Consider the following 26136-nt stretch of genomic DNA (forward strand, 5'->3'; position numbering starts at 1 on the left):
AGATTTTTTTATAATGCAACACACTTTGAAAGGTATGTGAACAACGATGGTCACCGATTTGACAAAAGTGTTCCGCTCGAACGCACATATTGACTTGTCCCTCCCCCGGTCTGGTCTCGAATCTGCTTCTCGACTTGTTTCCGGAATTAACGTGATGTTGCGCCTCTTGGTTTGAAAACTGCGCTACTGAGTTTGAGAAACGCACACACCCACAACATTGTTTTATTAGGCCTACACCATTATGCAATTATGAAAGTACTGTGAACTAATTAAGATGTCATTTCGCCAAAACCTTGGCAGGTTGAATTGGGTGGGTGTCTTTTAAATTGTTGTGAAATTGTGATGCATGCTGTATTTCGCAATATTCCGTGGATTGGATGGTCACCGGAATAACTGGAATTTGAACAATGAATCACGCGATAAAAAAAGTGACCTTTCTCCACGAGCAGAAGGACTAAAAAATGCTTTCAGTTTTTCACATTTCTATATTGTCGAAAGGATTCAACTTGGGACAGGTGCCTTCTCCAGCCCACCCCTGTGTTACTGCCTATAGGGCGAGGAGACGGTTGTGACAATCGCTTTCACGATATGTGAGGCAAAGGTCCGAAGGAGGAACCGGTCAAACTGTTGCTGAAGACAAACTCGTGTTACTATGGAGACTCGGAGGAACGGATTAAAAAGAGAAAGTTACGTTCTCTCTGTGGACGTGGGGACAACATCGATTAGATGTCACGTTTACGACAAGGAAGCCCAGATTCGAGGATCATGCATCACCAAGGTATTTGATAGGCTAGATTCAATAGAGCTATGAGAAATTGAAATTAAGTTTCTTTCGAATTAGGCATGCTAAATAATATGAATTATAATGATTTAATGAATATGGACTCTGGTAATGTTTGTTTCTGGCACGCATAATCTCCACATTGTCAATTTGACTGGTATGATATGTTTATAGGTGAATCTGTTGTATCCTGAACCGGGCTTGGTCGAGTTGGACCCGGAAGAGCTGTGGAGAGGATTCGTTAAGGTGGTGAATGGTGCTGTTCAAGGTTTGTACCATTTTCCACCTCTCCATATGGATAGGCCCACCATGGCATATTTAGCCCTCTTCTGATATAGTTCCAGTCCTCTAGGGTTTGCGCAGGTTTTCATCCTTGCCTTATAGGTGAATCAGAGACTGAGGTGTTGGAGATCTCTCTAGTCAATCATTGTCATTAACTAATAAGTGAATACTAGGCCGGGCCAAGTCGAGCTGTACTGGGCTGGCCAGGTTAAGCATCCACCATAGTTGCTGGAAGCGTGTCAGAAAGGCCAGTATGGTTTGGGTAGGCCCCAGAGTGTGAGTTAGGTATAAGAGTGAGGAAGAAACGTGGATCTATATTGTACAATTTTGTGATAAATGATTTACCCTTTTATGAACACTTGATCTTCAATACTGACCATTTCACACACTATGTCTGTCTCTCATACATACTGCCTGATGGGCTGTGCATGAAGTGGACTGGAATAGGTGCTGTCACTTACTGTTTATATTTAGGTTTCAGAACTACATTTCTGTGTGTTCCTGAAGTCAAGCACTCCTGATGGGGACGATATTCCTAATCTTATGTATAGCCCGGCCTGGTCCTAATATAACTCTTGGTTCTATAACCTTTTGGTGTTGACAAGGAACCAGATTGGTAGATCTATAGACAGGGTCACTGGTTTGGATGTAACAGGAACCAGATTGGTAGATCTATAGACAGGGTCACTGGTTTGGATGTGACAGGAACCAGATTGGTAGATCTATAGACAGGGTCACTGGTTTGGCTATAACAGGAACCAGATTGGTAGATCTATAGACAGGGTCACTGGTTTGGATGTAACATGAATCAGTTCATCATGTCCAACAGAAACCAATCTTGTGGTGTTCTAGAGATCCAAGATGCTGTACCCTTGTTGTACCCTTGAGCTAGGCCCCTTAAAACTGCTCCAGGGGCACCGCACTGTGGCTGACCCTGGCTTCCAAACCCTTGGGGTGTTATGTTTCTGTGGAGGTTGGGCTAAGGCAGGGTAGCACATTCTGGTCCTGAAGTAAAGCTGCAGGGTCTGTGGGGATTGGGCTAAGGCAGGGTTGCGTCAAAGATTTTTTATAACTAACCCAAGATAGATCACCGGCTGTTTCCAATGGAAGCAAATTAATGATAGTGAGCAGAACAAGCAAGGAGGTGGGCAGAGCCAAGTCTGAGCTAGTGAGATTCTATTGGAGTGTTCTAGCATTTATTTGCATATTTACGTTCAGGAACGCAGACTCTGAAGTGCTTGTGTGCAACAACTCAATTCTCCCATGCACTCCTTCTAAACAAAACTATTTTTTTGACACTTTGGCAAAAGGGTGAAGTCTACAAAACGCAGTCCACTCTGTTTGTTACAGATTGTAGATTTGGAAACAGAAAACTGTATGGAGATCGAATGTTTCATTGATGAGAAAATTAGCAGAATGTCGACCCAAATTCCATCTCGCTTCATCTTCATCCAGATTGCATTGGCCAGTTCGCTTCCTCTCATCAGCATCTCTTGGTAGGGAATGGAAACGCCAACCGGATGCTTCACATTTATACAGCCGGTGAAATATCTGGCTCATTGTTCTATCTGTGGTAGCGCATTCTGGTCCTGGGGTACAGCTGCAGGGTCTGCTGGCTTCTGCTCAGGTTGCTGGGCCAGGGGTGGTCCATGGGTAGCCCAGGGGTGGAGTTTGGTCTGGGAACTCTCTCTCTCTCCCTTCTTCTGCCATATTTTTTAAGAAAAGGAAAGCCACACTTTAGGAGGTCTGATGCTAATGTAGTTTTGATGGCAAGCTGTTTTTAGTAGGGCATCACTTCTGCCACAAACACACAAATGTTCACTTGCTGATAGCGTTGATGAATGATGGGTATGTTCTCTGTCTCTCCCTGGGTTTAGACTCAGGTTTACAGATGTGTCAGATGGAGACCCTGGGCATCTCCACTCAGAGAGGCACCTTCACCACGTGGGACAGGTACATTTTACATAGGCTAAAACCACAGTGTACAGTCTAGGGAGTACAAACTACCCTGGATGTTAATACACACAGCAGGGGTGGGCAGTGTCACCCTGTGAGGGCCGGTGTGGTCACAGGCTTTTGTTTCAGCGGAGTAATAACACGATTAGACTATGGTTAGTTGATTTAGTAGAATCAAGCGTGTTACTGCTTAGCTAGAACAAAAGCCTGCACTCATACAGGCCCTTGTTGATCCCCAGGACAGACCAACAGTACAGTATGTTTGTATCTGTGATGATATCCCACCTCACATCTCTCTCTCTCACACACACACACACACACAGGAAAACAGGAGTTCCCTTTCACAACTTCATCAGCTGGCAGGACTTGAGGGCAGTGGAGCTGGTGAGGTCCTGGAACAACTCCTGCACCATGAAGGTTAGTCTGAGGTCACAGAGAGGTCATAGTTCAGCAGACCTTGTGATAATACAGAATAGGGGCCTCCATCTTTGGGCTCCGATTATTATTTGTAATGATGATGATAACTTGCCTTGCATTTTGCTATCCCAAACAGAATGCTATTACTAGCAAAGCAAATCACATCAAAACATTGATTTGGATTGTACTTTTGTATATGCAATTTGGCTTTTAGCTTATTGTTAATACAAAATATAAAACTAAACTCAACAAAATAGTAATGATAACTGTGGCTGTGTTGTGTCCGTGACAATGGCAGGCGATCCACGGCGTTATGATGGTGCTGCACTTCCTGTCCAAAAATAAGCGCTTTCAGGCGGCCAGCCTCATAGTCTTCTCCACCCAACACGTCACCTTCCGCCTGGCCTGGGCCCTTCAACACTGGAAACAGGTGTGTGTGTGTGTGTGTGTGGCAGAGAGGGAGTTCAAGTGTTTGGAGGGGTGTGGCGGGGGAGGGTGTGTGTATGTTGGAGTTAGGTGTGATGTGTGAGAGCTTGGCACCTGTTCAAATGGGTGTTAGTGTGTGTGAGACAGAGAAGGAGAATGTGGGGGTTGGGGAGAGAGAGAGAGGGAGGTTTGTGTGCACGTTCTGTGGTCAGAAAGGACGTTCTGTGGTCAGAAAGGACGTTCTGTGGTCAGAAAGGACGTTCTGTGGTCAGAAAGGCCTCTGCTGTTTCTATCAACGGTATGTCTGAATCACACAATAATGAGCCTCTATGAATGGCCTTTGGTATTATAACTTGACTCCTCAGCCTACTGTGTGACATGACTTCTACCCCAGTTCTCCCTGACTCAGGACACATGTCATATGAGGACTGGCCTTCATGGACTCTGATTGGACGTACTGCTATAATAATATCACTGGCACACCGGCCAATAGTAGACAGAGATAAACTTTTCCTAGAATCGCCCTACATAGAATTGTTGTTGAACTAAATCAAACTATATAGGCTACTGATGGCAGATGTGGTGAAAGCCTACCTGGCAACACTTCAAACACTAATGACCCAAAGGCACGCTGGGCTTTTTCAATAAGATCATAATACAGAAATATTATAGTCTTTACTGAACAAAGTCACTGGTCTCCAGTTCTTTTAGTAGCCTTGCATGTGATCTTTTAGGAAGTGATTGGGAGCAAGAGAACACAAGGGGGACACAGCCGGTGATATTTCCTCTCCTCTATGTCCTCACCCCTCACAGTTAGGTCAAGCAGTAGCAGAGGGAAACTGCTGCTTTGGGACAATAGACACCTGGTTGCTTTATAAGCTCACAAAAGGTAGGTTGAATGATTTCCCCATTCCCGTGTGTGTTCGCGTACAGTACGTGACTGCCCAAGCCTGTACGTGCGAGTAGTATTCATGTATATCTCTCAGCTAATTGATTGTGTGTGTATCTTTAAGCTTTGTTTATGATAAGGATGGCACACACGCCAGAGAAATTCAAGTATATTCTTTATTTGAATTTTTAAAAAAATCTAATGTTCAACCAACAGAAACAGAAGTCCAACTCTCCAGCTATACACCTTTTTCTATAACTGTTCAAATCCGTATCTTCAAGCTTCCCAAAATACTGATGTGTTAAAGGGAAAATCCACCAAACCACTCATTCCTATAATTTACGGTGTTAAATAACACTAGTATGCGAGAACAATATTTTTTGTGAACAAATGTTTCATTTTGTCATTATAATAAGGTTGGTAGCAACAAAACCCACAATCCAATGCTCTCTATGCGCTGGCTGGCTAGCTAAGTAGCTTGTTGGCAAATATAACTACACACAATAATGCCAAAGTCAACATCAGCACGTGAAGAAGCTAATTGGCTGTAAAATAACCTAAATAAAATGTACTATCAATTTAGGAGTGTAAAATCTCACCATGTTCAACCTGCAGATCCATGTGCCTCACAGTGGAGTCTGACATGTACAATGCAGCCTGGACTGAAGAGGCAGACAAATAGGATAAATGTGGTGGACCCTCTGTTAAAATTACACATTTCTCGAGTAGTGGACCCTCTGTTTAATTACACATTTCTCGAGGTAGGAATATTGCAAAAATATGATCAATGACTCGTTCGAGAGACAACATCCTCCCGCATTATGCCATTGGCCAGTATTGAAATCTGACATGTATGATAGATGTTTTTGCGATTTTAAAAGTCGTATTCCTATGAACTTCCAGTGTAGTGAGAGAGACTTTACCACGGTGCTACGTCATACCGGTCGGATTTCTGCCTGCTTGAACACCAATAACTCAAATAAAAATGAAAGGTCACGCAGAGATGCACCAAGACAATATAACATTGAAAATAGGTGAGATGTTCCTTTTTAAGCGTGTGTGTGTTTCCATGTTAATTATGAATTGTCACAAGGTTTTGGATCTACACACACACACACACACACACACACACACACACGCAGGTCTTCTTTTTCTCAGTCCTACTGCAGTACTGTGTCCTCTGAAATCACAATAAGCAGGCAATATGAGTTAATGATTAATGTTCTTGGACAAGTTGCAGCTGAAAATGAGCTGTTTTAGTTAGAATCTGGTTCAGTGTCTGTTATACATGGTCCCTGTTTTAAATAAACAAATAAAATCTGTCTCTCTTCTCTAACCGAGTCCAGGATTGGTCCATGCCACAGACTACTCTAATGCCAGTGCCACTGGGATGTTTGATTCGTACCAGGTCGGTTTTTCCTTGTTCACATGTGTAATAACTTTGTATCAGGGTTGGGGTCAATTGCATTTAAATTCAGTTAATCCAGGAAGTAAACTGAAATTGCAATTCCCCCCAAAAATTCATAGAGAAGAATTGTGTCTTTGTGCGTGCGTTGCCTACAGTTGTGCTGGAGTGAATTCCTCTGCTGTCTCGTCTCGCTGCCTCTCTCCATCCTCCCCAAAGTACTGAACACTGGGTGAGTCACATGATACTGGTCACATGACTCACATGTCTCCCCTTTTAAATGAATAAGGTTGGTTCTCTGTCAAGATTGCAGTCAGTGAGAGATCAGAGGAGAACAGGCCACTTAAATGGCCGTTAGAAATCCAAAAAGAAGGCCTGTATAATGTAGAGATTAGAAGATAATTTACTAAACTGTAATGTGTTTTTAATCACTTGTATAGTCCCCTCCTGTACAATGTATACTGTATATTTTCTGTTTTAACTTAAATGGTCTTTAGTTTTTATAATGCAAAGCAAATTTATGTGAAAAACAGACACTAAAATGCTGATCACCATAGCTACGTTACAGCAGGATATAGAGGCTGCTGAGTTCCGTCCTGTTGCATCTTAGCCATCTTCTCTGCAAGCCATATCAGACGTTTCCATCACACCAGTGGAGGCTGCTGAGGGGAGGACGGCTCATAATAATGGCTGCAGTAATAGTCAGTGGAATGGTATCAAACACATCAAATATGTGGTTTCCATGTGTTTGATACTATTCCACTGACTATGCTTGGTTCAGTGAAGTAAGATACAACAGGACAGAACTCAGCAGCCTCTGTATCCTGCTGTAACGTAGCTATGCTTGGTTCAGTGAAGTAAGATACAACAGGACAGAACTCAGCAGCCTCTGTATCCTGCTGTAACGTAGCGATGCTTGGTTCAGTGAAGTAAGATACAACAGGACAGAACTCAGCAGCCTCTGTATCCTGCTGTAACGTAGCTATGCTTGGTTCAGTGAAGTAAGATACAACAGGACAGAACTCAGCAGCCTCTGTATCCTGCTGTAACGTAGCGATGCTTGGTTCAGTGAAGTAAGATACAACAGGACAGAACTCAGCAGCCTCTGTATCCTGCTGTAACGTAGCGATGCTTGGTTCAGTGAAGTAAGATACAACAGGACAGAACTCAGCAGCCTCTGTATCCTGCTGTAACGTAGCTATGCTTGGTTCAGTGAAGTAAGATACAACAGGACAGAACTCAGCAGCCTCTGTATCCTGCTGTAACGTAGCTATGCTTGGTTCAGTGAAGTAAGATACAACAGGACAGAACTCAGCAGCCTCTGTATCCTGCTGTAACGTAGCGATGCTTGGTTCAGTGAAGTAAGATACAACAGGACAGAACTCAGCAGCCTCTGTATCCTGCTGTAACGTAGCTATGCTTGGTTCAGTGAAGTAAGATACAACAGGACAGAACTCAGCAGCCTCTGTATCCTGCTGTAACGTAGCGATGCTTGGTTCAGTGAAGTAAGATACAACAGGACAGAACTCAGCAGCCTCTGTATCCTGCTGTAACGTAGCTATGCTTGGTTCAGTGAAGTAAGATACAACAGGACAGAACTCAGCAGCCTCTGTATCCTGCTGTAACGTAGCTATGCTTGGTTCAGTGAAGTAAGATACAACAGGACAGAACTCAGCAGCCTCTGTATCCTGCTGTAACGTAGCGATGCTTGGTTCAGTGAAGTAAGATACAACAGGACAGAACTCAGCAGCCTCTGTATCCTGCTGTAACGTAGCTATGCTTGGTTCAGTGAAGTAAGATACAACAGGACAGAACTCAGCAGCCTCTGTATCCTGCTGTAACGTAGCTATGCTTGGTTCAGTGAAGTAAGATACAACAGGACAGAACTCAGCAGCCTCTGTATCCTGCTGTAACGTAGCTATGCTTGGTTCAGTGAAGTAAGATACAACAGGACAGAACTCAGCAGCCTCTGTATCCTGCTGTAACGTAGCTATGCTTGGTTCAGTGAAGTAAGATACAACAGGACAGAACTCAGCAGCCTCTGTATCCTGCTGTAACGTAGCTATGCTTGGTTCAGTGAAGTAAGATACAACAGGACAGAACTCAGCAGCCTCTGTATCCTGCTGTAACGTAGCTATGCTTGGTTCAGTGAAGTAAGATACAACAGGACAGAACTCAGCAGCCTCTGTATCCTGCTGTAACGTAGCGATGCTTGGTTCAGTGAAGTAAGATACAACAGGACAGAACTCAGCAGCCTCTGTATCCTGCTGTAACGTAGCTATGCTTGGTTCAGTGAAGTAAGATACAACAGGACAGAACTCAGCAGCCTCTGTATCCTGCTGTAACGTAGCGATGCTTGGTTCAGTGAAGTAAGATACAACAGGACAGAACTCAGCAGCCTCTGTATCCTGCTGTAACGTAGCGATGCTTGGTTCAGTGAAGTAAGATACAACAGGACAGAACTCAGCAGCCTCTGTATCCTGCTGTAACGTAGCTATGCTTGGTTCAGTGAAGTAAGATACAACAGGACAGAACTCAGCAGCCTCTGTATCCTGCTGTAACGTAGCTATGCTTGGTTCTGTGAAGTAAGATACAACAGGACAGAACTCAGCAGCCTCCACTACTATCACGCATGGTCTATTTGTTCTCTTCTCCTTGATATCTTTTTAATTGATTTAACTAGGCCAGTCAGTTTAAGTAGGCGATATCTAGATACAGCGATAAAGCCATATTAGATGTTGATTTATTATTGTCATATATATAATACCTATTCATTCATACATGATCTCCTCTTCCCCCTTCTGCTTCACCAGTCACCGCTTTGGCTTGACAGATCCCTCCATCTTTGGGGTATCGATCCCTATTATGTCTGTTGTGAGTATCTCTCATCTTTGCATCACTATCTCCACATCCTGGAATGAGTCTGTTATCTTTATGGCTTTACGGTATCTTTGTTTTGTCTGCGTCACCAGCCATGCTAGGTCAGTGTGTCTTCAGGTTATTCTGCTGTCTTTGTGGGAGTATGACCTTTCAAAATATCCACTTACCTCATTAATTCTTAGCATCAGTTATTTATTACATGTTTCTAGAAACACACAGGGGATATATACACACAGGTAATATATATACACACAGGTAATATATATACACACAGGTAATTTATACACTGCTCAAAAAAATAAAGGGAACACTAAAATAACACATCCTAGATCTGAATGAATGAAATAATCTTATTAAATACTTTTTTCTTTACATAGTTGAATGTGCTGACAACAAAATCACACACAAATAATCAATGGAAATCCAGTTTATCAACCCATGGAGGTCTGGATTTGGAGTCACACTCAAAATTAAAGTGGAAAACCACACTACAGGCTGATCCAACTTTGATGTAATGTCCTTAAAACAAGTCAAAATGAGGCTCAGTAGTGTGTGTGGCCTCCACGTGCCTGTATGACCTCCCTACAATGCCTGGGCATGCTCCTGATGAGGTGGCGGATGGTCTCCTGAGGGATCTCCTCCCAGACCTGTACTAAAGCATCCGCCAACTCCTGGACAGTCTGTGGTGCAACGTGGCATTGGTGGATGGAGCGAGACATGTTGTCCCAGATGTGCTCAATTGGATTCAGGTCTGGGGAATGGGCGAGCCAGTCCATAGCATCAATGCCTTCCTCTTGCAGGAACTGCTGACACACTCCAGCCACATGAGGTCTAGCATTGTCTTGCAATAGGAGGAACCCAGGGCCAACCACACCAGTATATGGTCTCACAAGGGGTCTGAGGATCTCATCTCGGTACCTAATGGCAGTCAGGCTACCTCTGGCGAGCACATGGAGGGTTGTGTGGCCCCCCAAAGAAATGCCACCCCACACCATGACTGACCCACCGCCAAACCGGTCATGCTGGAGGATGTTGCAGGCAGCAGAACGTTCTCCACGGCGTCTCCAGACTCTGTCACGTCTGTCACGTGTGCTCAGTGTGAACCTGCTTTCATCTGTGAAGAGCACAGGGCGCCAGTGGCGAATTTGCCAATCTTGGTGTTCTCTGGCAAATGCCAAACGTCCTGCATGGTGTTGGGCTGTAAGCACAACCCCCACCTGTGGACGTCGGGCCCTCATACCACCCTCATGGAGTCTGTTTCTGACCGTTTGAGCAGACACATTTGTGGCCTGCTGCAGGTCATTTTGCAAGGCTCTGGCAGTGCTCCTCCTGCTCCTCCTTGCACAAAGGCGGAGGTAGCGGTCCTGCTGATGGGTTGTTGCCCTCCTACGGCCTCCTCCACGTCTCCTGATGTACTGGCCTGTCTCTTGGTAGCGCCTCCATGCTCTGGACACTACGCTGACAGACACAGCAAACCTTCTTGCCACAGCTCGCATTGATGTGCCATCCTGGATGAGCTGCACTACCTGAGCCACTTGTGTGGGTTGTAGACTCCGTCTCATGCTACCACTAGAGTGAAAGCACCGCCAGCATTCAAAAGTGACCAAAACATCAGCCAGGAAGCATAGGAACTGAGAAGTGGTCTGTGGTCACCACCTGCAGAACCACTCCTTTATTGGGGGTGTCTTGCTAATTGCCTATAATTTCCACCTGTTGTCTATTCCATTTGCACAACAGCATGTGAAATTTATTGTCAATCAGTGTTGCTTCCTAAGTGGACAGTTTGATTTCACGGAAGTGTGATTGACTTGGAGTTACATTGTGTTGTTTAAGTGTTCCCTTTATTTTTTTGTGCAGTATGTATGCATGCATGTATGTATGTATGTATGTATGTATGTATGTATGTATACACACACAGGTAATATAGTGCATTTAGAAAGTATTCAGACCCCTTCACTTTTTCCACATTTTGTTACGTTACCGCCTTCTTCTAAAATGTATTCAATTACATTTTTTCCTCATCAATCTCCACACAATACCTCATAATGACATCACAATACCTCATAATGACAAAGCGGAAACAGGTTTTTAGAATTTTTTTGCAAATATATTTAAAGCTAAAAACAGAAATCCCTTATTTACATAAGTATTCTGACCCTTTGCTATGAGACTTTAAATTGAGCTCAGGTGCATCCTGTTTCCTTTGATCATTCTTGAGATGTTTTCTACAACTTGATTGGAGTCCACCTGTGGTAAATTCAATTGATTGGACATGATTTGGAAAGGCACACACTTGTCTATGTAAGGTCCCACAGTTGACAGTGCATGTCAGAGCAAAAACCAAGCCATGATGTCAAAGGAATTGTCCGTAGAGCTCAGAGACAGGATTGTGTCGAGGCACAGATCTGGGGAAGGGTACCAAAAATGTCTGCAGCATTGAAGGTCCCCAAGAACACAGTGGCCTCCATCATTCTTAATTGGAAGAAGGTTAGAACCACCAAGACTCTTCCTAGAGTTGGCCGCCCGGCCAAACTGAGCAATCGGGGGGAGAAGGGCCTTGACAGGGAGGTGATCAAGAACCTGATGGTCACTCTGACAGAACCTTCCAGAAGGACAACCATCTCTGCAGCACTCCACCAATCAGGCCTTTATGGTAGAGTGGCCAGACAGAAGCCACTTCTCTGTAAAAGACACATGACAGCCCGCCTGGAGTTTGCCAAAAGGCACCTAAAGGACTCTCCGACTATGAGAAACAAGATTCTCTGGTCTGATGAAACCAAGATTGAACTATTTGGCCTGAATACAAAGCATCACGTCTGGAGGAAACCTGGCACCATCCCTACGGTGAAGTATGGGGGGGGCAGCATCATGCTGTGGGATGTTTTTCAGCGGCAGGGACTGGGAGACTAGTCAGGATTGAGGGAAAGATGACTGGAGCAAAGTACAGAGAGATCCTTGATGAAAACCTGCTCCAGAGCGCTCAGGACTATAGACTGGGGCGACGGTTCACCTACCAACAGGACAACGACCTTAAGCACAGGGCCAAAACAACACAGGAGTGGCTTCGGGACAAGTCTCTGAATGTCCTTGAGTGACCCAGCCAGAGCCAGGACTTGAACCCGATCGAACATCTCTGGAGAGACCTGAATGTAGCAGTGTAGCAACGCTCCACATCCAACCTGACAACGCATGAAAGGATCTTCAGCGAAAAGAATTAGAGAAACTCCACCAAATACAGGTGTACAAAGCTTGTAGCGTCATACCCAAGAAGACTCGAGGCTGTAATCGCTGCCAAAGGTGCTTCAACAAAGTATTGAGTAAAGGGTCTGAATACTTATGTAAATGTGATATTTCAGTCTTATTTTGTGATAAATTAGCAAAGATTTCACACAGGTTTTATATATATATATATATAGGGCTCCTGGGTGGTGCAGCAGTCTAAGGCATATCAGTGCTAGAGGCATCACTACAGACACCCTGGTTTGAATCCAGGCTGTATCACAACCAGCCGTGATTGGGAATCTCAGAGGGCGGCGCACAATTGACCCAGCGTTGTCCAGGTTTGGCCGGTGTAGGCCGTCATTGTAAATAACAATTTGTTCTTAACTGACATGCCTGGTTAAATAAATTTAAAAAAACGTTGTTTGACACGGTAAAGAAGCAGTTGTTCAAAGCTCTTTGCCCTCTTCATCTGAAAATGACTCCACCAATGTCCCCCACCAACAACAAAAAAAGCAAGACATGTAACTACATCCATATATTGGTAGCCTAGTGGTTACAGCGTTGGGCCAGTAAACAAAATGTTGCTAGATCGAATCCCCGAGCTGACAAGGTAAAAATCTGTCATTCTGCCCCTGAACAAGGCAGTTAACCCACTGTTCCTAGGCCGTCATTGTAAATATGAATTTGTTCTTAACTGACTTGCTTAGTTAAATAAAAAATACATGTGATAACGACTGATACTGAGCATGAATGTAGATCGAAGGGAATATTTTGAAAGCAGTTGTGTGTTTGTTTCAATGTAACTGGCCATTTGGACCTTGGTTTATGGACTCAAGGTAAACGTTTCACTGTTAAATACACACTGCAAATATCTTCTCTGTTTTAGTTGACCAAAGTAGGTTTTTCAATGAACACTTACATTTTCTGCGTAGATCACTGTTCGACAGTTCACTGTTCGACAGATCACCCAAAAATCTCAGTTAGTAGTTTATTGGATGATGTAAATCCCGTCATTTATTTGGGGTAAAGGCCTACACATTGATTGAGTTATAACATGTCTAGATAAAGACCAACAGTACCAGTCAAAAGTTTGTACACACCTACTCATTCCAGGGTTTTTCTTTATTTTTTTCTTTTAATTTTTTTACTATTTTCAACATTGCAGAATAATAGTGAAGACATCAAAACTATGAAATAACACATGGAATCATGTAGTAACCAGAAAAAGGGTTTATATTTTATGTTTGAGATTCTTCAAATTAGCCACGCTTTGCCTTGATGACAGCTTTGCAAACTCTTGGCATTCTCTCAACCAGCTTCATGAGGTAGTCACCTGGAATGCATTTAAATGAACAGGTGTGCCTTGTTAATTTGTGGAATTTATTTCCTTCTTAATGCGTTTGAGCAAATTAGTTGTGTTGTGACAAGGTAGGGGTGGTATACAGAAGATAGCCCTATTTGGTAAAAGACCAAGTCCATATTATGGCAAGAACAGCTCAAATAAGCAAAGAGAAATGACAGTCCATCTTTACTTTAAGACATGAAGGGCAGTCAATTTTGAAACATTTTCAAGAACTTTTGAAAGTTTCTTCAAGTGCAGTCGCAAAACCAAGCGCTATGAAACTGGCTCTCATGAGGATCGCCACGGGAAAGGAAGACCCAGAGTTACCTCTGCTGCAGAGGATACTGCTGGATTTAGTTCAAATGTAACATGTTTCAAGTTAAACTAGTTTGTTTGTATCCTGTTTAGTGAATGATTACTGTGAGTATTAATGGAGTTTAGGCCATGAAACTGTGTGGATGCTAATTTAGAAAGGTTGACCTAATCAGATAAGAGGACATTGCCTAGGATCAGAGAGCAGGGTCAGGCCCAGAGGATGGATAGCTAAACAAAGAGAGGACCATGGACATTCCACAGGGGAAAGAAGGGAAACTCATTGGGGTCATAAAATGTATACAGTACCAGTACGGGGGGAAAAAAAATGTATGAAATGTATGCATTCACTACTGTAAGTCGCTCTGGATAAGAGCGTCTGCTAAATGACTAAAATGTAAATGTAATACAGTGAGGTAAAGTATTTGATCCCCTGCTGATTTTGTATGTTTGCCCACTGACAAAGAAATGATCAGTCTATAATTTTAATGGTAGGTTTATTTGAACAGTGAGAGACAGAATAACAACAACAAAAAATCCTGAAAAACGCATGTGAAAAATGTTATAAATTGATTTGCATTCTAATGACGGAAATAAGTATTTGACCCCTCTGCAAACCATGACTTAGTACTTGGTGGCAAAACCCTTGTTGGCAATCAGAGGTCAGATGTTTCTTGTAGTTGGCCACCAGGTTTACACACATCTCAGGAGGGATTTTGTCCCACTCCTCTTTGCAGATCTTCTCCAAGTCATTAAGGTTTCGAGGCTGACGTTTGGCAACTCGAACCTTCAGCTCCCTCCACAGATTTTCTATGGGATTAAGGTCTGGAGACTGGCTAGGCCACTCCAGGACCTTAATGTGCTTCTTCTTGAGCCACTCCTTTGTCGCCTTGGCCATGTGTTTTGGGTCATTGTCATGCTGGAATACCCATCCACGACCCATTTTCAATGCCCTGGCTGAGGGAAGGAGGTTCTCACCCAAGATTTGACTGTACATGGCCCCGTCCATCGTCCCTTTGATGCGGTGAAGTTGTCCTGTCCCCTTAGCAGAAAAACACCCCCAAAGCATAATGTTTCCACCTCCATGTTTGACGGTGGGGATGTTGTTCTTGGGGTCATAGGCAGCATTCCTCCTCCTCCAAACATGGCGAGTTGAGTTGATGCCAAAGAGCTCCATTTTGGTCTCATCTGACCACAACACTTTTTTCACGGCTGGTTGTGATACAGCCCGGGATCAAAACAGGGTCTGTAGTGACGCCTCTAGCACTGAGATGCAGTGCCTTAGACCGCTGCGCCACTCAGGAGCGAATCAAGGCAAATGGTGGTTACTTTGAAGAATCTGAAATATAAAATATATTTTGATTTGTTTAACAATTTTTTTGGTTACTACATGATTCCATATGTGTTATTTCATAGTTTTTTGATGTCTTCACTATTATTCTACAATGTAGAAAATAGTAAAAATAAAGAAAAACCCTTGAATGAGTAGGTGGGTCCAAACTTTTTTGACTGGTACTGTACATATTGATTTGAGTTATAACATGTGTAGATAAAGACCTACATATTGATTGGTTGGAGTAGGATGTATCCCCCTAATGGTTAAGGTTAGGATTTGGGGTCATAAATCTGTTACCTCTCACCCTGTAGATGGCAGACCAGCAGGCGGCCATGTTTGGTGAGTGCTGCTTCGACATCGGGGATGTGAAGATCACCATGGGAACGGGCACCTTCATGAACATCAACACTGGGAGCAAGCCACACACGTCTGTGGCCGGTACGTAGCTAACTATAGGCTTCATCACAGATCACAGAACTACGAGACAGATATTTCACCGGATGTAGAAATGTGGCTGACGTTCTGCACATTTTTTAATCAATGAAACATTTGATCTCAATACAGTTTTCTGTTTCCAAAACTAGAATCTGTTACAAACAGAGTGGACTAAGTTTTGTAGACTTTACCCTTTGCCAAAGTGCAAGGGCGAATTGAGTTAGTGTACACGCGCGCTTCACAGAGTAGGCGTTCCCTAATGGAAATACATGCTGGAACGTGCCAATAGGCTCTCGCTAGCTCATGCTTGGCTCTGCCCACTCCCTTGCTTGTTCTGCCCACTAGGATTGATTTGCTGCCATTGGAAATGACAGGCTGTGGTCTATCTTGGCTTAGTTATTCAAATCTTTGGCTTCATCATGACTCAGATATGGACATAGTCCCACATAGCTAGCTAGAGGCTACATCCTGCCCCAGAGATGAACATGGTCTCACGTATCATCACCCTCAGTATGAGAAGTATGCTCAATGGGGAAATCTCCACTGAAATAGCTTTTTAGCCGAGCGTTATACTTCATCTATGACTAGGAAATTGGCCCTCAAAGTCAATATGCAATCAGGCCTACACACTCACTCATTCATGGACACAAGGGCTAAGTCGGGTCTGGTAAAAATCCTCCTTATGAGCTACTGGCTTTTGTTCCATCCCTGCTCTAACACACCAGATTCTAAACTGTAAGCAGGGTTATTCACAGATATAAACTCAGTCCAGAGCCCTATGAAAGGGTTAAAGTTCTCCATCACATTGGATTCTGGAGAGATCAGTGTAGATCTGCAATACAAAATAATCTGAGGGGGGCATCCAACCTCACAGAGCTTGAGAGGATCTGCAGGGAATAATGGGAGAAACTCCCCAAGTAAAGGTGTGCCAAGCTTGTAGCGTCATACCCAAGAAGAGTCGATGCTGTAATCACTGCCAAAGGTGCTTCAACAAAGTACTGAGTAAAAGGTCTGAATACTTATATAAACCTGTTTTTGCTTTGTCATTATGGGGTATTGTGTGTAGATTGATGAGAATAAAGCAAAAATAATGTAATCATTTTTAGAAGTAGACGGTAACATAAGAAAATGTGGGAAAAGTCAAGGGAATACTTTCCGAAGGCACTGTAAGTGTATTTTGTGGCTTTTGCGGAATGCGTTCAAATTATCTAAAGTCGCGCTGTTGCACCTGCCTGTAAATACCCACAATCCAGTTCAAAGTGAATAATGGCAGACCCTTGTGGCAAATGGCTTTTTTGCATATAGGCCTACTGTACCTCTGATTGACTATGGCACATTGGTCTGTGTTGACTCCGGTCCCGGATGAGACGGATGTTTTGATTCGGTTTTATTTACACTAGTGTCTATTAATTGTCCAAACGCACGGCCACTTTCTCACTCTATATTGCTATAGAATTTTCACAAATGTCTTAGTTTAAGTAATTCCTAAACATTCTAAGAATTTCTGAAAATGTGAAAATGACCATATCTAAGTTCTTGCTTGTCAGAAAATGTACAAAAGTAGTGTAATATTCTTCCTGGTGGTGTATATAAACAGATTTTAATAAGATTTTATGTTGCTAAAATTCAGTCAGTTCCAATTTAAAGGGGCAATAACTTAAGTGATAATGCCCTCGAAGCCGGTGTTTGGAGGATATATTGGCACGGGTGTTGTTAGGCCCGAGACAAAATCGAGGGCCGGCAAACCGTACCACTATATTCTCCAAACACAGGCTTTGAGGGCATTATCACTTTTATACAACGGGTTAGCAAGATGTTAAAATAATGATTTTACATATTTTCATTCAAAACTTTATTTTGATGAATTTATTCATACTATTTCATTCTTCCACAAGATATAGTCCTGACACAAATCTAGGGTTGCTACCCAGGCCGGCTGGTCGATCGTTCTATCGGTTCGGTTGCCAGCCGGCCTGGACGCGACCCAGTTGTTCAGTCTTTTTGTTCTGTATCTATGGACGCGACCCAGTCGTTAGTATGGCAATGGAACATTTAGAACGGTCTGGCAACGTTCTTATCTCTTGCTTGCTAGCTAGCTACGGCTAACTTAGTCACGTCAAAAAGCCAGAATAGCAGCGAAGTAGCCGCATTTGCATTTTTTTAAAGCTGTGTTCTAGTGATGATTTTGCCTAGCATAGAAAATGTGCTCACTTGTCAGGACATTGTTGTTCAGAGGAGCTAGCCAATAACACAGCTAACACGATCACTTCAAACTGAAGCTGGAAAGGCTGCGAACTAGCTGCAATTCATTTGACCTTTTTTCAATTGACATTTCTTTTGTGTATATATCCATAAAAATAATGCCAGCTTATTCATGATTTCGACTGGCTTCCTGCCAGTCTGTCTTGTCCCGACTCCCGACCCCGACACTTTCATTACTATGGGACAGCTGGAGATCAAATTTAAATATTGAAACAATGTTTAAAATGTTGAAGAGACAGACAGAAAGGTTTATACTAATCTCTGCTGTTGAAACTAAATGTTAGTTTAAAAGAAATGTGATTTAATGTCTAGATGCTTTTTATAGTGCAGATCAAGTTCATAAATTGCCTGGCTGGGCTGATGACAGTGGATTGTGCAGTCAGATGGAATAAAGTAAATAGGCATTTTAACATCATAGATTTAGCCGGTGGTAACTTGTGGAATAGACACTGGCTGGAATGCGCTTTTAACCAATCAGCATTCAGGATTAGACCCACCCATTGTATAATTTATAATATAAACTTTTCTTGTGTGAATTTTTCAATTGAATAATAATTTATCATTACTTATATATTTATAATAAAATAAGAATTATTATTATTAATAATAATAACAATTAGGATGTTGTGTCCAGTGGGGTAAATGCAAATGGACAAAAGCCCCATGCTTCAGTCTATGTACATTTTATAGCCACTATTCTTCATCCTTGGGCAACAGGTGATAATGCGTATTGCTAAAAGCACATCTGATAATATAGACCATGCATAGGCTATATCCAATATGTTAATAATTTTTACCAATATGTTATTGGGACCATTTCTGAGCTCCTTGGGAGAATTATCCAGGGGAGGACCCTGGTCCCCCCTAAACAAGGGGACTGGAATTGGTCAAATACATGTTCAAAATGATCCTCTTTACCTAAAAGCATGATGGTCATGATTTTCTCACATTAAAGTGGAGGTTAATTTGGCCCCGGACAGTCGATCTGAGATCGACTAAAGTTTGATGTGGGATTTTTGTTGTTGTTGCTTTAACCCCTGAGCCTATTCTATGAATCAGGTTTGAGGAGTTAACGAGGTAACTTTGGTCAACTCATGAGTTCAACTCGGGATTACTGGTACCACGAAAGTGTCTCACCTTTTAGACAGGTACATTTCTATGGCAGCGAATCCTTCAGAACGAACCTCCTTCGGGGCAGGCTAACTCAGGGCTAACTCCATTTATCCAGAATGAAGTGTCGTTTAAAGAGTTGAGGACCAATGAAATCTCACCAAGTTTATTCATTTGAGGAAGACGACTGATTAAATATTTTATGAATCCAATGTTTTTGTTAGGTGTTTTTTTTTTTTAAATAGTCATGTTAAAACACCTATCACAGTACACATTTAGTAATGACAGAATGCATTTGAAACTTCATGCACCGTACTAAAACGTTTGTATGACCATACAATTAGCTTATTTTATCAATAGCAGTGGGATCAAAGGTGGTTGTGCATTCATAACCACACCAAAGACGGCATTTAACAATAACTTAAATAAAGACGGCCCTTCTAAAAGCCTTTTTCACACCACAGCCTGCTGAATTTTCAATATAACTTCTCTTTCATTAAGATTTTTGGCACAAATGAAAAATATAGCACTGACTCCTCCATGGATTGATGTTTCAGCATTGTCTCAATGAAGAGTTCGGGGTTCGACTAGACGCGTGTAACATGCACGCGCAGTTACCAAGCCTGCTAGAGCTGGCGACAGGCGGACGAGCATTATCCACCATCGTAGTACAGATGAAGCCTGAGAAGGAATGTGAAGCTAACTGAAGCTAGTTAGCTTTAGAAACCCAGAGAAGATCGAACTTGCTTTTGTAGTACATACCACTCAGATTCCCAGTCTTTTCATTTTGTTGTTCTTTTCACAAATATTTTTTGGAGGGTATATTCCCTCTAGCTCAGTAAACAGCAATATCAATGAATAAGACACTTTTACAAAAAAGTATGCAGTTCAGACATTGTCCCAGATTGTCATGGAAATCTGTTGTTTGTACAGGTCTCTACCCTGTTGTGGGGTGGAAGATCGGCCCAGAGGTGGTGTATCTAGCAGAGGGCAATGCAGCAGACACTGGCACAGCCATTAAGTGGGCACAGGAGCTGGGTGAGTCTGACCACTGGCATGATGCCTATTTGGCAACAATCCAGGAGCTCTGTAATTAGGATATTCTCACAAGTAAGGGGAAAGACACCAACCATGTGTAATTCATATATTGATATTGATTGATATTGATTCATATATTGATATTTGATAGAAAAAGGGCATGAAAAACAACGTGCATATAAGTTCATATTTATCCCATAGTTTAGTGATGTCAGAGGAAGTGACATCAGTTGTGTTGTTCCAGAGCTGTTCTCAGATGTACGGGAGACAGATGCCATGGCCAGCAGTGTGGCCAACTCGGACGGTGTGTGCTTCGTTCCCTCGTTTAGTGGCCTGCAGGTGAGTGTGTGTGTATGCGCACAGGAATGATTGAAGTGTGTGTGTGTGTGTGTGTGTGTGTGTGTGTGTGTTCGCTTGCACAGACGCGCGCGCACACACACACGTATACTGTGTATTGGTTTCACAGTGAGCGTGTTAATGACAGTTGGGTGTGCCATCAGACTATGAGTTTGTGGTTTTGTGGGCGTTTCTGGGTGACCTTGGTAGTAGTGTCATCATTAATGTGTCAACAGTGTTGTCACAACAGTGTTGTCATAACGTTGTCTTTTCCTTCTCTGCCTACCTTTGTGCAACCAGCTTTTGTAAGTTTGTCTCTTGTTTCATTTCATGTGAGTTTACGCTCCCAAAACTTGCTGGAATAATTTTGTGTATATGCCTTTGTTTATGTGTGTGAAATGGTGTTTATATATGCTCTTGGGTTTTGTTACTTATTTATATATATATATATATGTGTGTGTGTGTATATGTAGGGCTCTATAAAATCAGTACAATGTTTTGCCTGATTCCGTTTAGTGTTTTCCCAAATTCCCTTTTCTCAGTCATGTATTTACAGGTTTCCGTTTTTTCTGGTTTTGCCTTTTAAAATCACACTTTTTTAATAGAACATCCAATTTTGTTGTTTTTCTATGTCCACAACAATGCTTAAACCATATCAGGAGACCACTTTTCAGGTCTATGTAAAAATACAATACATTTAGATTTTTCGGTGTAGTTACCCTTTAATGGAAGTGTGCAGCAGCCAGAAACCGTTGTTTGGCTAGCTGTGTTTCTGTAGCGCTCATGTGATTGCAGAGTTTGCAAAACAAATGGCCGCTGGATTGATGCAAATAATACTTATCTCGTTCTGCCAGGTAGGCATATAGACTACGTTGTAGTTCACATTTAACTGAGGAGGTTTTTAGGAAAGCCTTTCTATCTCTGCTAGCAGAAGGTTATCATTAGCATCATCGCTATCGGCTACACAAAGTTTAGACATACGCGTGTACCCCACCCACACACACATTGCTGTGTCGTTGCAGGACAATACAAATCACTGTTGCATTTTGTTGATGTCTCATGACTAACTTGGGCAAGTTAATTCATTTTGAAAATAAATTTGATACATTTAGTTGAATATTGTTGAAATCCATTTGAATGTCTAGATTCCGTGATTCTGTCCGCGTTCTCCACATCGTAGATTTTATAGGGCCCTAGCTATGGTGTGTTAGTGTTGTGTCCTCACTATGTATGTTTAACGTGTTTGTGTGTTGTTCACCAGGCTCCTTTAAACGATCCCAAAGCATGCGCCTCTTTCATGGGCCTAAAACCATCCACAACCAAGAGTCACCTGGTCCGAGCCATTCTGGAGTCTGTTGCATTTAGGTCAGTGTGTTTGCTTGAGAGTTTGTGCCGATGTTGGTCAAGTTATTAATATCAATTCTGAATTTATCGATAAAAAAGAATGAATTAATTGTGAAATGAATGCGTGCACAAGGGACAAAATGGTGTTTTGAAGACCAAACTAGTAATAAGTAATCTATCTGAAGGTTCAGTGCCTTCCGAAAGTATTCAGACCCCTTCACCTTTTCCACGTTTTGTTAAGTTACAGCCTTGTTCTAAAAATGTATTAAGTTCAACATTTTCGTCAGCAATCTACACAATACCTCAAAACGGACAAAACAAAAAAAAAACGTTTTTGGGAAATTTTGGCAAATGTATTACAAATAAAAAACATAAATACCTTTTATTTAAATAATTATTCAGACCCTGGTAAATTCAATTGATTGGACATGATTTGGAAAGGCACACACCTGTCTATATAAAGTCCCACAGTTCACAGTGCATGTCAGAGCAAAAACCAAGCCATGAGGTCAAAGGAATTGTCCGTAGAGCTCCAGATCTGGGGAAGGGTACCAAAAAATGTCTGCAGCATTGAAGATCCCCAAGAACACAGTGGCCTCCATTCTTAAATGGAAGAAGTTTTGGAACCACCAAGACTCTTCCTAGAACTGGCCGTCCGGCCAAACTGAGTAATTGGGGGAGAAGGGCCTCGGTCAGGGAGGTGACCAAGAACCCGATGGTCACTCTGACAGAGCTCCAGAGTTCCTCTGTGGAGATGGGAGAAACTTTCAGAAGGACAACCATCTCTGCAACACTCCACCAATCAGGCCTTTATGGTAGAGTGGCCAGATGGAAGCCACTCCTCAGTAAAAGACACATGACAGCCCACTTGGAGTTTGCCAAAAGGCGACGGTTCACCTTCCAACAAGACAATGACCCAACCACACAGCCAAGTTAACGCAGGAGTGGCTTCGGGACAAGTCTCAATGTCTGGCAACGACGATCATACCACTCTCGAAAGTAGGTCACTCGTTTTACCCATTCTAACGTTCAATCAAACAGTAACTGGATGCCTGTCTGCCTGCTTTATATAGCAGGCCACGTGACTCTCATTTTTGTAGGATTGATCCATTTTCGTGAGCTGGGTGATGTACCTAATAACAAACTGTCCACCGTGTATATTTGAAGATAGTATACACTCTGGTGTGTGTGTGTGTGTGTGTGTGTGTGTGTGTGTGTGTGTGTGTGTGTGTGTGTGTGTGTGCCATTTCGTAGGAACAAGCAGCTCTATGAGACGATGCTTAGAGAAACACACATTCCCATCAGGAAGATCAGGTAGGTCTACAGTGGATTATTCCCCAAACATTTCAGATCATCTCAAACCATTCTTTAGATGGTGTTGATGTATAGTGGTGTTGATGTATTGTGGTATTGATCGTTGATTGTTACTGATTTTACTGATCTCTCTACAGTGCCGTGAAAAAGCCGTGAAAAAGTATTTACCCCCTTTCAATCAATAACTGGTTGAGCCACCTTTAGCAGTAATGACTCCAACCAAATGCTTCCTGTAGTTGTTGATCAGTCTCTCACGTTGCTGTGGAGGAATTTTGGCCCACTCTTCCATGCAGAACTGCTTTAGCTCAGAAACATTTGTGGGTTTTCAAGCATGAACTGCTCGTTTCAAGTCCTGCCACAACATCTCAATTGGGATTAGGTCTGGACTTTGACTAGGCCGTTCCAAAACTTCAAATGTGTTGCTTTTTAGCCATTTTCGCGTAGACTTTATTGTGTGCTTTGGATCATGTCTTGCTGCATGACCCAGCAAGACATGGTGCTTCCAGGTGCTTTTTTAGCTAACTTTTGTCCACTTTTTGAACGAGATGGGTCCCCTTATGTCTGGCTAAAACCAAACACAAACCTCAGGAAAGGGCCTTCCCCAAACTGTTGCCACAAAGTTGGAAGCACAGAAACGTTTAGAATGTCATTGTATGCTGTAGTGTTAAGATTTCCCTTCACTGGAACTAAGAGGCCTAGCCCAAACCAGGAAAAACAACCCCATTTATTCCTCCTCCACCAAACCTTACTGTTGGCACTATACATTGGGGCAGATAGCATTGGTATTGCGCATGGTGATCTTAGGCTTGTGTTTGGCTGCTCGGCCATGGAAACCCATTTTATGAACCTCCCGACGAACAATTCTTGCGCTGACGTTGCTTCCAGAGGCAGTTTGGAACTCGATAGTGAGTGTTGCAACCGAGAACAGACAATTTTTACGTGCTACGCACTTCAGCGCTCTGCGGTCCCGTTCTGTGAGCTTGTTTGGCCTACCACTTCGCGGCTGAACCGTTGTTGCTCCTAGACGTATTCACTTCACAATAACAGTACTTACAGTTGACCTGGGCAGCTCTAGCTGGGCAGACATTTGATGAAGTGACTTGTTGGAAAGGTGGCATCCTATGACGGTGCCATGTTGAACGTCACTGAGCTCTTCAGTAAGGCCATTCTACTGCCAATGTTTGTCTATGGAGATTGCATGGCTATGTGCTCGACTTTATACACCTGTCAGCAACAGGTGTGGCTGAAATACTAATTTGAAGGGGTGTCCACATACCTTTGTGTGTGTGTGTGTATGTGTGTATATATATATATATATATATATCTCAATCAATCATGAATCCTCAATGTTTGGTGTGTGTGTGCAAAGGTATTTATATATTCTGAGGTGTGTGTCTGATTATTATTTGTTTGTGTATGCAGGGCGGACGGTGGCATTTGTACCAATGACTTTGTCATGCAGCTGACGGCGGACCTGTTTGGCAGGAAGGTCGCTCGGCCAATCCAACACGAAATGTCCTGCCTGGGGGCAGCCTTCGTTGCAGGACTGGGAGTTGGTACGACACACACACACACACACACACACACACACACACACACACTCGACATGAACACACACACACACAAGGATACAAGGACATTGGATATGATACACACATACACGCCACATATACAAACGTCCATACACATCCTTACCTTAACCATTAGAGGGATGAAGGAATATCTGATACCTGTATTGGTGAATAGTGATATCTTCTATGTACTCTATTCTATAGAACCTGCAGTGCAGGTAGATCTTCCAGAATGGTATTAAGTCCTGATGCGTATAAAGGTAGGACTAGGTAGACCGAGGCTTGCAGAATAAGGTATATGTTTGCTTGGGCAGTCGTTTTTACAGACAGACAGTGTAAATGTTGTTTGTTCTCGAGTAGATCAAATACATTGAACGGCTGGAGTCTAGAGGAGAGGTTTGGAATCACTGCAATAGAAACTTAGTCTCCCCCTGTTGTCTCTCTCTCTCTCTCTCTCTCTCTCTCTCTCTCTCTCTCGCTGTCTCTCTCGCGCTGCCTCTCTCGCGCTGCCTCTCTCGCGCTGCCTCTCTCGCGCTGCCTCTCTCGCGCTGCCTCTCTCTCTCTCGTGCTGTCTCTCTCTCGTGCTGTCTCTCTCTCGCTGTCTGTCTCTCTCGCTGTCTCTCTCTCTCTCTCTCGCTGTCTCTCTCTCTCTCTCTCTCGCTCTCTCTCTCTCTCTCTGCTGTCTCTCTCTCTCTCTCTCGCTGTCTCTCTCTCTCTCTCGCTGCTCTCTCTCTCTCTCGCTGCCTCTCTCTCTCTCTCTCTCTCTCTCTCTCTCTCGCGCTGCTCTCTCTCTCTCTCTCTCTCGCTGCCTCTCTCTCTCTCTCTCTCGCTGCCTCTCTCTCTCTCTCTCTCTCGCTGCCTCTCTCTCTCTCTCTCTCTCTCGCGCTGCCTCTCTCTCTCTCTCTCTCGCTGCCTCTCTCTCTCTCGCTGCCTCTCTCTCTCTCTCTCGCTGCCTCTCTCTCTCTCTCTCTCTCTCTCTCTCTCTCTCGCGCTGCCTCTCTCTCTCTCTCTCTCTCGCTGTCTCTCTCTCTCTCTCTCTCTCTCTCTCGCGCTGTCTCTCTCTCTCTCTCTCTCTCTCTCTCTCTCTCTCTCTCTCTCTCTCTCTCTCTCTCTCTCTCTCGCGCTGCCTCTCTCTCTAGGCTTCTGGAAGAGTCAGGAGGAGCTGAAGAAACTACAGCGCACTGACCGAGTCTTCCTACCCCGGAATTTGTACAGAATGGGTGATGGGGGCACGGAGGGCGAGTACACACCCATTCTGCAGAGCTGGGAACAGGCGCTGAAACGCTCCATGAACTGGTATGGCAATCCCTGAGGCTCGTAGGACAGCACCCACCCACAGTTCGGTGGGCGCACAGACGGGACCTCTGGTGCTACTAACCAAAGCCCTGTGCCTGCCTCTGATGTCTGACCTCTCAATAGTATCTCATTCTCTCTGTCCGGTGGTTGGACAGATGTGCAAATAAAGTTTTTTTTTGTTA

At 43.3% G+C, this 26136-nt stretch overlaps 1 protein-coding gene across 1 annotated transcript; it reads left to right on the forward strand.

Moving 5' to 3' along the window:
* On the forward strand, nt 1-26136 carry gk5 (glycerol kinase 5). Its single transcript, XM_014189232.2, has 16 exons — nt 1-778; nt 956-1049; nt 2941-3016; nt 3343-3436; nt 3735-3866; nt 4676-4751; nt 6098-6159; nt 6315-6388; nt 8970-9030; nt 15560-15686; nt 19989-20093; nt 20338-20432; nt 21691-21794; nt 23028-23087; nt 24510-24643; nt 25798-26136. The coding sequence occupies exons 1-16, from the start codon at nt 653-655 to the stop codon at nt 25968-25970; spliced, it is 1593 nt and encodes a 530-aa protein (XP_014044707.1). The 5' UTR covers nt 1-652; the 3' UTR covers nt 25971-26136.

Source organism: Salmo salar, chromosome ssa03 (genome assembly GCF_905237065.1).
Source record: "Salmo salar chromosome ssa03, Ssal_v3.1, whole genome shotgun sequence".
In the NCBI taxonomy this organism is placed as follows: Eukaryota; Metazoa; Chordata; class Actinopteri; order Salmoniformes; family Salmonidae; genus Salmo; species Salmo salar.

Coding starts and splice junctions, on each gene's coding strand:
- gk5 (XM_014189232.2), top strand. CDS start 653: ATGGAGACTCGGAGGAACGGATTAAAAAGAGAAAGTTACGTTCTCTCT. Junction 6,389..8,969: donor CCCAAAGTACTGAACACTGG/GTGAGTCACATG, acceptor CTGCTTCACCAG/TCACCGCTTTGGCTTGACAG. Junction 23,088..24,509: donor ATTCCCATCAGGAAGATCAG/GTAGGTCTACAG, acceptor TTGTGTATGCAG/GGCGGACGGTGGCATTTGTA.